General features: G+C 35.1%; 1 protein-coding gene and 1 pseudogene across 11 annotated transcripts in view; both read right to left on the bottom strand.

The window, feature by feature from the left end:
* MYO9A (myosin IXA) overlaps positions 1 to 16,130 on the bottom strand; it is a 238,126-nt gene that overhangs the window by 79,964 nt on the left and 142,032 nt on the right. For all 11 annotated transcript variants that reach the window (XM_043919707.1, XM_043919713.1, XM_043919708.1 and 8 more), the window contains 3 exons: positions 13,335 to 13,410; positions 9,344 to 9,487; positions 7,694 to 7,733 (listed from right to left, as the gene is read on the bottom strand). In XM_043919707.1, coding sequence (XP_043775642.1) covers positions 7,694 to 7,733; positions 9,344 to 9,487; positions 13,335 to 13,410 — 260 coding nt within the window. The remainder of the gene's footprint in view (positions 1 to 7,693; positions 7,734 to 9,343; positions 9,488 to 13,334; positions 13,411 to 16,130) is intronic.
* On the bottom strand, positions 13,390 to 13,570 carry LOC122706076 (annotated as a pseudogene).

Raw genomic sequence — 16,130 nt, 5'->3', positions numbered from 1 at the left:
ATGGGAATACCAGATCACCTGACCTACCTCTTGAGAAATCTGTATGCAGGTCAGGAAGCAACAGTTAGAACTGGACATGGAACAATAGACTGGTTCCAAATAGGGAAAGGAGAACGTCAAGGCTGTATACTGTCACCCCACTTATTTAACTTATAGGCAGAGTACATCATGAGAAACACTGGGCTGGAAGAAGCACAAGCGGGAATCAAGATTGCAGGGAGAAATATCAATAACCTCAGATATGCAGATGACACCACCCTTATGGCAGAAAGCAAAGAAGAACTAAAAAGCCTCTTGATGAAAGTGAAAGAGAGTGAAAAAGTTGGCTTAAAACTCAACATTCAGAAAACTAAGACCATGGCATCTAGTCCCATCACTTCATGGCAAATAGATGGGGAAACAGTGGAAACAGTGTCAGACTTTATTTTTTTGGGCTCCAAAATCACTGCAGATGGTGACTGCAGCCATGAAATTAAAAGACGCTTGCTCCTTGGAAGAAAAGTTAGGACCAACCTGGAAAGCATATTAAAAAGCAGAGACATTTCTTTGCCAACAAAGGTCCGTCTAGTCAAATCTATGGTTTTTCCAGTAGTCATGTATGGATGTGAGAGTTGGACTACAAAGAAAGCTGAGCACTGAAGAATTGATGTGGTGTTGTTGGAGAAGACTCTTGAGAGTCCCTTGGACTGCAAGGAGATCCAACCAGTCCATCCTAAAGGAAATCAGTCCTCAATATTCATTGGAATGACTGATGTTGAAGCTGAAACTCCAATACTTTGGTCACCTGATGCAAAGAACTGACTCATTGGAAAAGACCCTGATGCTGGGAAAGGTTGAAGGCAGGAGGAGAAGGGGACGACAGAGGATGGGATGGTTGGACGGCATCACCGACTCAATGGACACGAATTTGAGTAAACTCTGGGAGTTGGCAATAGACAGGGAGGCCTGGCATGCTGCAGTCCATGGGGTCGCAAAGAGACACTACTGAGCAATTGAACTGAACCGATTGAACCAAGGCAGAGGGTTTTGCTACTAGCTTGTTTCTGCTGGCAAACATGTATACAAAAGTACTTCAGCCTGCTGTTGCCCCAGTGTCCAGGCTCTACTTCTGAGTGTTGAGAAGCACCATGCAGGGCCTCTGTGTTCACTGCAACTCTAGTAAAAGCACCTTAGTACAGAAGCCAATAATTATAGCAGCTTCCTCATGAGGCTGGAAGCAGGTACAATGATCGCAGCTTCCTCATTTTCTAGCTTTTGGAGTACAGCTGACTGCTCGGTAACTTCTGATGATTTCTGTAAGCACCTCTTTGAATTAAGACCCTTTATACTTAAAAGGGGGGCTTCCCTGGTGACTCAAATGGTAAAGAATCCACCCTCAATGCAAAAGATCCGGATTCACTCCCTGGGTCAGGAAGATCCCCTGGAGAAGGGAAGGGCTACCCACTCCAGTATTCTTGCCTAAAGAATTCCATGTACAGAGGAGCCTGGTGGGCTACAATTCATGGGGTCGCAAAGAGCTGGACACCAAGGAGCAGTATCTTCCTTTACTACTTAAACATATCCACAGTGATTAGTAACTTGCAATTGAATCCTGACTCATAGAGACAATAAATTAAATTCAATCCCTAGACTATACAGTAAGTAAGCCAGGAACACATAAACAGGAAAAAAAAATACAGCCCCTTATCAACCTGCATCCTTAAGTCCTAATTATTAGTAATATAGGAGTTACACATAAAGCAACTAAAGAATACAAAACAGGGTATTAATAAAGGACTTGGAGCTTCTTTTAGCCAATCACTAACCAATTTTGAAAATCCTACTAATTCATGGCAGTGAGTTTGTCAGTGGAAAGAATGTTTCTATACAGATGCACAATCTTATGTTATTTACAAAGCAGAAAAAGTTTCATTGTATGAGAAGCAGAGATTGGAGCTAAAAGCATGATAAATATAGAAGACTAAACAGTATTAATTTTGACAAAAAACAAAAACTTCCCAAGTGGTAATATAATACACATTTAAACAATTCTACCTAGGGAAAAAAAAAATTCTCCAACAAACACTTACCATCTATATATAAGAACAGTAAAAAAAAAAAAAAAATGCTTAAAAGACCATGTCCTGTGATCATAAACGAGCAGAAGACTTCAACAGGCAGTTCTTAAAATATACATGACAGGGAACATAATGACAATCAATCTCGCTTTAATCAAAGAAACACACGTTTTCTTTAAGGAGATTTACTGCATGTTCAATTGGCAAACATATAAAGACCGATAAAATCCAGCATACATAAAACAGGCATATTTATGTATTGTTCTTAGGAATGAAAATCCTTATAACCTTCCTGATATTAAGCAATTTCATGTCTATGTATTTATCTAAGGAGAGATCGAATATAACTTCTGAAAATGTACTTCGAAAATATAGTGAAAAATTGTGATGAGAGATAATGAACTACATGAAACTTTTTTCATGAAGTTCATCCACACAACTGAACACTGTACAGCTCCTAAAAATACTATAAACCTATATTCTGACATGGAAAAATATCTGCAAATACTCTTGACCAAAAAAAATCACACAAAACAATAATATATTTACATAAATATATAATGGCATGTGTGTGTTGAATTTTCAAAGTTTTTACTTAAGTTTAAATCCTTCCCTTCGTGGAATTTACTTGGAAAAGTCAAACAAACCAAAAAACCCAAAACAAAAAATCCACATTCATTCTTATCTCCAGATCTTTCCAATTTTTTCATTTGTTTGGAATATTAGACCTTTACATGGGTTGACTGTTCTTAGTATTCAACTTATAGCTTAAATACCCAAACTTTTTCATAAAGCTATTACTTGCATACCCCAAAAGCAGCCCACCTGTATGCTAATAACATGTCATTTCATCTTAATCTTTTTATTGTTTTTCTCTTTCTCTCAAAGCATCACTACAAGACAGCAAGAGTTCTTGGACTAGACTGCTTACCCCTGCACTAACAAAGTCTAGAACAGTGTCTGGTTCTGCATGTGCCGTGCTCAGATGCTGTCGTGTCTGACTCTTTGCAACCCCACAGACTATAGCCCACCAGGCTCTGCTCCATAGACAAGCTTCAGGCAAGCATACTGGAGTGGGTTGCCATGCCCTCCTCCAGGGGATCTTCCCAACCCAGGGACTGAACCCAGGCTTGGGTTCAATCTCCTGCATTGCAGGCAGATTCTTTACCGTCTGAACCACCAGGAAAGCCCCTGGTTCTGCAAACTTAGCTGGATTAAAGAAAGAATGGTTAACAAGCAATGATTTTTGAACAATGTTTCCTCTGACTTCTGTCCATGAAACTCATCATGATTAGATCTATCAAGAAATATTCAGTGATTACTACAGCTCCAGTTCTGGTCTAAGTGATCAGAATACATTGCATTCAAGTACAAGGCAACTGACTATAAGGACATTAAAAAAAATAAATGATAATCTCAGGGTTATTCTGATATATGAAGATAAAACAGTGCAAGGAAGAATGGAGATATAAGGCGGAGCAGAACAAGGCAGTGGACAGGAGGCTAAGAAGGCAAGAAAGAGAGAAAACCAGTTAAGGGACAGCTTCAATAGCCCAGCATGATGTGACAAGGACTGTAATGCGGGTCCAAGATCTAGCAGAAAACAGGTATGGATTTAATTCCTTTCTTAGGTCTTCTGTTCATTATCTACTTTATTCCTTTCTTAACTCCATCTTCATTGTTTAGTTTACTCAGATTAGTCAGTTCTTTCTTTTTTAAACAATTATTTACTGCCTGCTGTGCAAGGTGCTGTAGATACAAAGATTAAGAAGATATTGCTCATGCTGTTAAAGAGAACTAAAATGGATAATAAACCTATCTTCAAGGTTTGAGCCTGAGTGACTACAAAATTCAAAAGTAGGGGAGTGACACAGCAAAATCTGTTAGGGCTGAGATATGAGCAGGATGTCAAGTCTGAGATGTGAGCAGGATGTCACAGTAGAAATGTACAACAGTGGAACTAGACTAGAAATTTAGAGACATTTAGAAAGATTAGAAATTTAGAAAGACTAGAAATTTAAAGACAGATCAAATTATACAGATATATTTAATAGAAGTGATTGATGGTTTCAAGATATGAGAGGGAAAGTACTCTCTAGAAGAAAAAAGTACTATCAAAACAGAACTATATTAACAGAGAGCTAAGGGCTATTAGGAATACCAGACCACTTGACCTGCCTCTTGAGAAACCTGTATGCAGGTCAGGAAGCAACAGTTAGACTGGACATGGAACAACTGACTGGTTCCAAATAGGAAAAGGGGTACGTCAAGGCTGTATATTGTCACCCTGCTTATTTAACTTATATGCAGAATACTTCATGAGAAACACTGGGCTGGAAGAAGCACAAGCTGGAATCAAGATTGCAGGGAGAAATACCAATAACCTCAGATATGCAGATGACACCACCCTTATGGCAGAAAGTGAAGAGGAACTAAAAAGCCTCTTGATGAAAGTGAAAGAGGAGAGTGAAAAAGTTGGCTTAAAGCTTAACATTCAGAAAACTAAGATCATGGCATCTAGTCCCATCACTTCATGGCAAATAGATGGGGAAACAGTGGAACAGTGTCAGATTTTGGGTTCCAAAATCACTGCAGATGGTGACTGCAGCCATGAAATTAAAAGACGTTTACTCCTTGGAAGGAAAGTTATGACCAACCTAGACAGCATATTAAAAAGCAGAGACATTACTTTGCCAACAAAGGTCCGTCTAGTCAAGGCTAAGGTTTTTCCAGTGGTCATGTATGGATGTGAGAGTTGGACTGTGAAGAAAGCTGAGCACCGAAAAATTGATGCTTTTGAACTGTGGTATTGGAGAAGACTCTTGAGAGTCCCTTGGACTGCAAGGAGATCCAACCAACCAGTCCATCCTAAAGGAAATCAGTCCTGGGTGTTCATTGGAAGGACTGATGCTGAAGCTGAAACTCCAATACTTTGGCCACCTCATGCAAAGAGTTGACTCGTTGGAAAAGACCCTGATGCTGGGAGGGATTGGGGGCAGGAGGAGAAGGGGACAACAGAGGACGAGAAGGCTGGATGGCATCACCGACTCAATGGACATGAGTTTGAGTAAACTGGGAGTTGGTGATGGACAGGGAGGCCTGGCGTGCTGCGATTCATGGGGTCGCAAAGATTCAGACACGACTGAGCAACTGAACTGAACTGAAGGGCTGTTGGAGGTTACTTACATGTGTTTAATATTTGCCTGCATTTATTCAGAATTGTAAAAAAAAAAAAGGCATTCTAAATCTTACCTTTATCAATAAAATGAGATGCTAGAGGTGCCCTTAATACAAGTGACTGAACCTTATTTCCAGTAGCAATAAAAGTTGTAGGAATATGTATATCAATGATTCACACTCAAGGTAACAAAGCAGCTTCAGATTTCACAAAAGAGCAAAAGGGAAAAAAAGTTTAGGTTATCTGCACTGCTGCTGCTTCCTTCCACACCACCTATAAAACTAACTTAATGCAACAGAAATATCTTAGTCAGAAATGACCATGGTCAACGAGGACCTAGGATCTGCTAATTTAATTTTATAAATATAAAAATTTATTTTGCCTTGATTTGAACTGGACTGAAAGAAACAAGCAAAACACTCACTAAGCATAATTAGAAAAAATAAGGTATATTTAAATAAGGGTAGGAAACTAAGATGAAGAGTGAGGTTATTAAACAAACTACACATTATACATATATGTATGTACACATATAAGCCACAAATTCAACTCTAACATCTTGGTAGAAAATATGAAGAAAATAATCATTTACTGAACACTAATCATGCACATGGGCTGCCCTGGTGGCTCAGTGGTGGCTGCCTGCTGCCAAAGCAAGAGACAGAGGTTTAGTCCCTGAGCCAGGAAGATCCTCTGGAGTAGGAAATGGCAACCTACTCCAGGATTCTTTTTTTTTTTCCACTCCAGGCTTCTTGCCTGGGAAATCCCATGGACAGAGGAGCCTGGTATGCTACAGTCCACGGGGTCACAAAAGAGTTGGACATGACTTAGCAACAACAACAATAATCATGCACATACCAAATATATGTATTTCATCCTAACGTATATTATCCCCCACACTACAAATGAAGAGACAGAAGTTAAGACAAGTTAGAGAATTTACTCCAAAGATCAGAGAGCAAGTAACAACAGATCCATCATTTGAATGTAGGTCAGTTTTACTCCAAGGTCTATACTCTCATAGACTATGTTGCCTCTCTAATACTAAATATATATACTTGAATACACAAGACACTAAAATAAACAAAAAAATTAGCTATATTTAATTTTAAAAAATTGAGAAATGGATGGGATTCCTGTGATAACTGAATAGAATTATTGACTTCAGATATATCTAACATATTCTTGTTGACTATCATATGAAGTTTAAGAAGTTACAAAACAATGTATATATAGATACAAGGAGTCACTGTGCTGTATAGCAGAAATTAATGCAACATTTTAAATCAACTATACTTCAATTAAAAAAAATAAGTTATCCATCCGAAGAGAATGAAAAGAGCAGGGCAAACACTAGATCCACAGGTGGCATTCAAAATTCTAAAAGGCTAATGAGACAGTGAAGGGAAAAAAAAGAAACACAAAGGAAGAGGAGAGGTCTCTCCTTTCCTCTCTACATAAAATTTTTTATGATAAGAACATAATCACAAACCACTCAGTAAATTTTCTTTGCGGTTTAAAACACATTTGCCACTACCACAAACCACATCAGCAATGCATTCAACTTTCTTTGGAAATATAAGACGACTTAAGTAGAAGGAAAAACTACAAGATTCATTTTCTTGTTTCTTAAACTAGAGAATTTTTAAAATAAACAGCTCTTTTTCAGTTCTTTTAAAATTTTTGAGTTATGGTCATTAACAAAGTTAATGACAGGACTCCTTTGGAAGGGCACAGGAGAAAGAAAAACTCGAAGACTGTTGTTTAGTAAATCTAAATAAACATTTTGGCATGCAGATTAGAGTAAGCAAATTACAAGTCCTGGGCCAAATTATGCCCATTGTTTTTATAAGATTTCTATGGTTGAAAAAAATTATATGAAATTCAAGTTTCAGTATCCATAAATAAAGTTTTATTGGAACACAGTCACAGTCATTCAGTTACATATTGTCTACAGGTGCATTTGTGCTATGACAGCAGAGCCAAGTAGTTATAACCCAGACCAGATGAGCCTGCCAAGTCTAACTGGACCTTTACAGAAAAACCAGGCTAACTAATGCTAATGATGATGACAGAAATTATTTTTAAATCAGATAAAATTTTTAAATTTTTTAATTAGATAAAATTCAGAATGTCTCCTTAACCTGATTTAAGGAGGAATGAAAAAAATCTATGCAGAGGCAATTACTCAACAAAAATTTACATTTATATTCAGAAGCTTTTCAAACACTAGAAAGTGAGATATATCACAAATATTTACCAGCATTAAGCTTCGCCATTTCATAATAACATCCAGCATTATTGCTAAAATGGTTTTAACTGAACATACACAATCTGTATTTGGGGTGCAAATAAGATATTTCTTGTTTATGATTTCTAAAGATTGTTTGCATGAATTAAAAAAAAGGAACAATCATGAAGTGAGGTACAAAGGAGAAAATATTTTCATAATACTCACCTTTGGAAGCCCAGGTTTGGATTTGAAATTTTTGTTTCTCCTATAGAGACAAATCTTACATTAGAAGGAAAAAAAAATGAACCACATCGGAAAGATGAATTTCAAGTTCTCTACAGAAAGAACATTATATACCCACTTCCAAGTTATAGGTCCTTTAAATGAAACACTGTCTAATTCAACTAAGCAGGCACCTTTGGGAAGGAAGGATAAGCAAAGTAAAGACATGCCTGCTCCATAATACAGGTACAAACAGATTGAGCTTGATGATCGGTAACATGATGTAGATTCAAAGCTCAAGTTTCATTTTCTTTTGGACCCTAACAGGGCTCTGCATTCTTTACCTACGGAGGCTTTGTTTCTGTCACTTTAAACTTAAAAAGATGCCTAATTTCATGAATTATTAAAATGTACTTTTCACTAAGACTTATGATCTTCCATTTTCAGAAACTAAAAATTCTGCTCTGCCTTTTTATTCCTTATTCATAATTCAATATCACACTTTGATCGAACTTTTTTTTTTTAAATGGCTACAAAAAAGGAATAAAACCCAGTGCTTATGAACATGGGCTGGGGAATCAGGAAGACCTGGGCTTGTTGAATCTGAGTTCTATCACCTTCCAAGGTATGATTTTAATCTCTTTAAAACATGGGTTTTAAAATTGTAAAACATGGTTTTAAACATGTAAAAATGATAATGTAAGACAATGTAAGAATGATAATACTATCAACCTCACAGAGTTGCTGAGGATTAAATGAGTTTATTCATAATTCTGAAATGTAGCATGACATATAAATTGAGCCTATTAGCACTGTTAAGAGATGATTTAGGGATTAAGAAATATAATCCAGTCACACTTCTAGCTAATGGTTAAAAAATATGCTTTGGAAGTGTTTTAAATATATTGATACAGGTAGGTAAGAACTTTTTACAGGTTCCCATGCATGGTTAATACCTATATGCTGAACCCAGTTCTCTATCAGGTAAGGAGAAATAACAGGTTTTGGCAAGTATTATGTATCACCATACAGGTGCCCCTTGAACAACATGAGTTTAGACTGTAAGGGTCCAGCTACACATGGAATTCTTTCAACATGAACTACAACAGTACTACTTGATCTGAGATTGGCTGAATCTGTGGATGTGGAATCACAGATACTGAGGAGCAGTGGATATGGAGGGCTGACTATAAGAAACACATTTATTTTCCATTGTGCAGAAGGTTGACACCTCTAACCCATGCATTGTTGAATGGTCAACTGTATGTGGTCCCATTCACCATTTTGTAAGAGATTTTACCTGCCCAACTTGTTAAGACTGCCAGAATTAAAAGGCAACTGCAGTTAAAAACTAGGAATCCTAAAAAAAAAGCTAACAGTGTTTGCTCTCTCTGGATGTAGAGTCTGTTAAAGAGCAATAAAGAATCATCTCCAGAAGTATATTCAGTCATGATCTCCTAGTAAGATGAAAACAAATACCAGCTTTATAATACATGAGACTGTCACAGTTCTAAATTCTGACTACTTTTCAATCTTGTTTCACTTAAAATTCTACTCATGAAAATAATGCTTCACAATTACCTCTCTTCTTTTTCAGCCTGAAATTTTAAATCAGTTATAAAAAGGCAAGCCATATTGTTGATCAATACTAACGTGAGAATCCCATGGGCTCTCTCCAAGAGTTTGCTGCTAGCTGAATTAGCGAATATCCCATCCTTATCAAGCAAGGAGGTGTTACTTGATAGTTTACTCTGGCGAATCCCAGTTCTGCCATTCCAGGCAAAATCAAATGTTTCACTGTAAAAATTAAATATAGTACAATTTCCTTAATTGAGACATCCCTAACACTCCAGAAATTTCTTTTAAAAGTAAAACAAAGCTTTAAACACTGAAGTTAAAACTTAACTTTACTTAAAAAAGTGAAACAAAGCTTTAAACACTACAGTTAAAATTAAGGAAAAATGCTAAACCAGCAGAAAATGGTTTTATCAAAGAGATTACTGATCAATTTGGACTAATCTTTTAGTCTCTCAGAACCAAATATTTCTAGGATTCTACCACATTCACATTCAAAAGTACATGATGAGCACACCATATAGCTATATGTACCATTTAACAATCAGTAAATAATATAATGTATTATAAGATACTGTCATGTCTTTTGTTTTTGTTTCAGGTCCAAAATCCCTATCCTTTAAAAAGTATATATTACTTCTTTGAGTTTCACTTCTTTTCTGAGAATATTCAATGTACGTAAAATAGAAATAAAAACTGTTTGCTTTTTTCCCTGTTAACTGTCTTTCATTAGTTTAATTTACAGGCCTATAGCCATTGAACCTAAGAAGGCAGAGGGCAGTTTCATACCATAAAGTCTGATGTATATAACATTATCAAAACAATAAAACTATAGAAATGAAGAACAGGTTAGTGGTTGCTAGAGACAGAAAAGGGACATGGAAGAAAAAGAAGAATACAAATAAGCAGTATGAATAAATTCTTTTATGCTGATAAAAGAGTTCTGCAGGCTGACTGTGGTGCTGGTTACACACATCTATGTTGCTGTTGTTTAGTCACTAAGTTGTGTCTGACTCTATTGTGACCCCATGGACTATATAGCCCACCAGGCTCCTCTGTCATGGGATTTGCCAGGCAAGAATACTGAAGTGGGTTGCTATTTCCTTCTCCAGGTGATCTTCCCGACCCAGGGATTGAACCTGTGTTTTCTGCATTTGCAGGTGGATTCTTTACCAGTGAGCCACCAGGGAGATAAAATTGCAAAGAAACTACATATATACAAACAGAGATTTTTTTTAAATGGTGAAAACTATAGTCTAGTTAATATTAATGAAACTATGTAATTTTCCTGGTTTTGATAATGTACTACTAATATAAGATTCTTTAAGGAAAACTGAATGAAGAGTACATAGGACTCTATAAACTATATTTCCCTTGCACTATTTTTGAAACTATTTAAGAATGGAATATAACCTTAAAATATGTATTTTCCCATTAGTTCTTTACTTAAATTATATCACTTTTTAGATAGCCAGGACAATATCTTCAAAATCTTTTAATAGCTTTATTCTATCCTCCTGGTCAAGTTTCTAATGAAGAATGACAGAAAATAATCAAACATGAAAAACTTTATCTATAAAAATTTTCATTAATACCAAAAAATTAGAAACAACCTAAATAGCCAACAATTGGAAATAAATGAAGGAATCATGTCATAACCACACCAATGGGAGTCTATAAGGTCATTAAAAATCATGTAGTAGAATAGTTATTTAACGGTATAAAAATTGTCTGCATATATTATCAAATCTAAATAAAGTATCACTGCATGGTGTGGTTTTGTTTAAGACAATTATATTTATACATATGGAAGGAAGAATAAATACAAGAAAAATTTTATGGGCAAAGTAGACATTTGCTCAAACAAGATATATGTATCATCAAAAAAGATATACAAATCAGCAATAAGCACATAAAAAGATGCCGAACATGATTAGGTATTAGGGAAATACAAACCAAAACTACACGGAGATACTACTTTAATCCCGTTAAGACAGGCAATAACAAAACAACAAGGATGTGGAGAAATTGGAACCTTTATCCATTACTAGAGGGAAGGTAATGAAGCCTTTATCTCTCACTCAAGGAAAATGTACACAACTAAAAACAGATTTATATTTGTATTTCCTTGTTTTACAAAGATTACCTCAATTCTTAGTCCTAGATCACCACAAAAGTGGTTGTCCTACTCTTTCATTTACGACTCACTAATTAGGAATATTCCATAGGTGAGGTCCAAAAACCTCTACTCAGTATATACAAGCGAATCATTTCATGACTTGTTTGATTTTCTAAGTATCTATTTTTCTATCCTTTCCATCTTCTCACCAATTTTCTCTAAAATATGTCTAAAATAAACTCAACAAAACAACAAATATGAGCTGGAAGGATCTCCTGTTAAGGCCTGCTAGCTGGCCTTATCCTGATAACATTACTTCAGTGCCAAATATCTTTCTTTATTGTATGCAAAGGAAAAGAATCAAGCTAGTGTGACCAATTCCTCTGTGAAGAAGGGTCTCATAAATGAGCTTATACACACATCTTTACAAAATTAGATTGTCTTTCCACGAGTCCCTAAATTCAGTTAGCTGCTTGAACCCAGACTAATTAATCTTAAACCAAAATATCAGACTATTTCAACTAACGGATAAAAACAGAAGCCCATACAGATCACCTCAGACATCCAAAATTGAAAGCAGTACAAAGAAACACAAACTCGGGAATTCCCTGGTGGTCCAGTGGTTAGGATATGGCATTTTCACTGTGGTGACCCAGGTTCAGTCCCTGGTCGGGGAATTAAGGTCCCACAAACCACACACAGCAGCCAAAAAAATAAAAATAAAAAGAAAGAAAGTCCACAAATTAGGAATTAGGAAATTTATAACCATTAAATTGCTTTGGGAAATGCAAAAAGTCACAATTCCTTTTTTTACACAAATCAAAAAAAATGAGATCCTTAAGTTAGGGATCTCTAATGACCAGGGTAAGAACACTGCGAGTATACTGAAATAAAGGCACACAGGATCACCAGACTAATGATCTCATTTGTTCTCAAGTAAAATCTAACGTGCACATATAATGGTGATTTTTGTCAGCAGCCAACTGTCATACATACACTACAAAGATGGTAAGTCATTCAATCATTCAATTTGCTGGTATTAAAGATAAGTAGAGTTGAGGCTGGATACTTGGGCTGTGAAAGTTCTTGTAGGTTAAAATAGTGAACCAAGACTTCTTATAATAAGCAATAAAGAATTGTAAAAAAGTTGTGGAGCAGAAAAATGACAATATACATTAGAAAGACATAGTCACTCAAAATGGAAAACCTGATCAATGAAGTTAAACCATAATTCTAAATTCTACACAGATCATACTAATTTTAGTGTCTTACCAGGGCACTAAAAAGCTCAATTCTCTTGATGTTCAAAATGTACACAGAAAACTTTATAGATACTAAACAATGTTCTTTTGCTCATTTAAAGTACAATCTTTATAAAATAGTATGTGCAAAGGAAACAGGAGTTTTATTTACAAACTCAGAAAATTACTTGTACTTGTTACTTTCAAATTTTACTCAAGAATTCTTCATTGAAAATGGTAAAAGGTAAGCTGTGGTTACCACATTCATCAAGAAAAGGTATTGGAGTATTTAAATGTGGCAAAAGTTTAAAGAAAAGAAAAAGAAAACATTTCAGATGGTTTGCTATAAATCAAATTACTCAGTTATTACTTACCAGTAAGATTTCTCCATGGAAAGAAGCAGAAAACCCATGACTTTTGCAAAAGATATAAAATGCCATTTGAAAGGTCTCAGAAATGAAAACATATGAACTCATTTTCAATCATCCTGGGAAAACTTTTTTAAATTGTACAACCATTTTACCAGAAGCAATCTTAGATAATATACTCTATTGTTAACTCTAACCTTATTACACCCTTTATAAAAGTTTTAAGAAGGTTTTTTAAAAGGTCTGATTTTCTTCATTTTTTAAGCCCCAGAAGTATTATTACTAAGAATTCGAGCTATTTCTTCTGTACTTCCTTGAAAACATACACCAAACATACTTACTGTTGGTTTTTTTCATTTAGAGTATTCAGGCCCTGGAGATCAGAAAGAGGTGTTCTGGGGTTTTTCCGAGTTATACCTAGTGGATAGAAAGCAAAAATTTTCAATCAGTGCTACCAGAGACTGAAGACAAACAGTTCTTCTAAGAGCAAATGAAATTAATACACTTAAATAGCAAATACTGCTAAACATATCAGAAACATCTACACTTGATCTCAGCCAAAAGGCTGAGAAGTGATATCAGAAACATCTAAATAAAAATATGAACCAAGTCCCATGACTGTTACTTATAAATCTTAGTCAACAATGAAACCAATTAGGGAATTTAATAATAAATTCTTCTCTCATTTAAATATTTTTAGGAAATCCAAGGGTAACTGGGCTGAAGGCCTAGAAGTGTACAAGTTCTTTTCTTATTTTAATATTCAATATTAAATATTTAATCATTTAGTGTTCAAAAAATTCTTAATTTATTTGCATCACTTTTCAGCAATAGTATATTGCTGACATGAATTGTAGATTTTAGAAATCAATTAATCTTATAAAGACACTGAGAATCAAAGACGATGAATTGCTTCCTCAGAAATAACAATATTTTTTAAACAAAAACTCTAATTAAAAAATAAGCAGATTTGAATACACATTTTTTCCAAAGAAGATGCACAGATGGCTCACAAGCACACAAAAAGATGCTCAACTTCATTAATCACCAGGGAAATGCAAATCAAAACCAAAATGAGACATCACTTCACACCAGTCAGAAAGGCTATCATTAAAAAACACAAATAAGTGCTGGCAAGGATGTGGAGAAAGGAAGTGCTCACACACTACTGATGGGGATATAAATTGGTGCAGGCACTGTGAAAACAGTATGGAGGTTTCTCAAAAAACTAAAATGGAACTACTATTATGATCAAGCAATTCCACTCCTGCATACACGTCTGGAAAAAATGAATATGTTAATTTGAAAAGACACATGCACTCCAATGTTCACAGAGCCCTGTTTATAACAGCTAAGTAATGGAAGCAACCCATGTGCCCATCAGTCAACAACTGGCATAAGAAGATGTGGTGTATGTGTATGTACACACACACACACACCCTGGCATATTACTCAGATACTAAAAAAAATAAAATACTGCCATTTGCAGCAGTGGAGGGACCTAGAAAATATTATGCTTGGTGAAGTAAGTCAGACAGAGAAAGACAAATACTGTATATATGACTTATATGTGGAATCTAAAAAAAATACAAATGAGTGTAAATGCAAAACACAAACAGACTCACAGATACAGAAACTTGTAGTTACCAAAGAGGAGAGGGAAGATGGAAGGGACGCAATAGGGACACAGGGTTAAGAGACAGACGTTACTATATATAAAATAGTAAAAGTATTTCTACTTGAGATAAAAATCTTGTATGTGGAAAATACTAAGAAATTCACAAAACAACATTAGGACTATTATTAAATAAGTTCAGCAAAATTACAAGATATAAGACCACTATTCAAAAATCCACTTTGTTTCTATACAATCGCAACAAACAATTGGAAATGAAATTAAGAAAACAATTCTATTAATAATAGCATTAAAATAATATAAAAGGAATAAGTTGAACAAAAAAGTATAAAATATCTACTGAAAAACTACAAAGTATTTTAAAAAATAATTTAAAAAGGACACCTAAATAAATGGAAAGCCATTTGTGCTCATGGACTGGAAAACTTAATACTGTTTTAAGATCGCAGTGTTCCTGAACTCATTTACATATCAATGCAACCTCTATTAAAATTCCAGCTGTTTTTTTTTTTCCACTAAAATGAATAAGCTGACCCTAAAATTGATATGGAAATGCAAATGGCCCAGAATAGCAAAACTAATGTTGAAAAAAGAGAACACAGTTGGAGGATTCATACTTTCTGAATGCAAAACTTACTATAAACATACAGTAACTGAGACAATATGGTACCAGTATAAAGACAGACAAATAGATCAATGGAAAGGAACGGAGAGTATAGAAATAAACCTTTACATTTATGATCAAATAAAATTTGACAAAGGTGCCAAGACAATTCAATGAAAAAGGAATAATCTTTCAACAAAAACTGAGAAAACTAGATAACCACATGGAAAAGAATGAAGTTGGTGATCTGGTGGTTAAGACTTTGCCTTACGATGCAGAAGGCAGGGGTTTGATCCCTTGTGGGGAAGCTAAGATCCCACATGCTGCATGGCAAAAAATTCAAAACATAAACAACAGAAGCAATACTGTAACAAAGACTTTTAAAACATTCCACATCCAAAAAAAAAAAAACACAAGAATGAACTTGGATCAAAGACCAAAATATAAATGGTAAAAGTATGAGGCTCTTAAAACATAGGAGTAAACATTTCTGACCTTGGATTAGGTAGTAGTTATATAGCTATGACATCAAAAGAATAAGCAACCAGAGAGAAAAACTGATAAACATAAACCCATGGCTGATTCATGTCAATGTATGACAAAAACCACTACAATATTATAAAGTAATTAGCCTCCAACTAATAAAAATAAATGGAAAAAAAAAAGAAATTATCAAAATCTAGAACTTTGGGGTTTCAAAGGATTCTACAGCAAGAAAGTGAAAAGGCAATCCATAGATGGTAGAAAATGGCAAATCAAATATCTGATGAGAAACTTGAATCTAGAATATTAAAAGAACTTTCTTTCGCAACTGAATATTATTAAGACAACCCAATTTTAAAAAGAACAAAGGATATGAATAGGTATTTATCCAAAGATGATAGGCAAACAGCTAAT

The sequence above is a fragment of the Cervus elaphus genome, chromosome 12, assembly GCF_910594005.1.
Source record: "Cervus elaphus chromosome 12, mCerEla1.1, whole genome shotgun sequence".
NCBI classification, from domain to species: domain Eukaryota; kingdom Metazoa; phylum Chordata; class Mammalia; order Artiodactyla; family Cervidae; genus Cervus; species Cervus elaphus.
The sequence above is the reverse complement of the archived record's forward strand: the minus strand, read 5'-3'. Positions and strand labels throughout refer to the sequence as shown.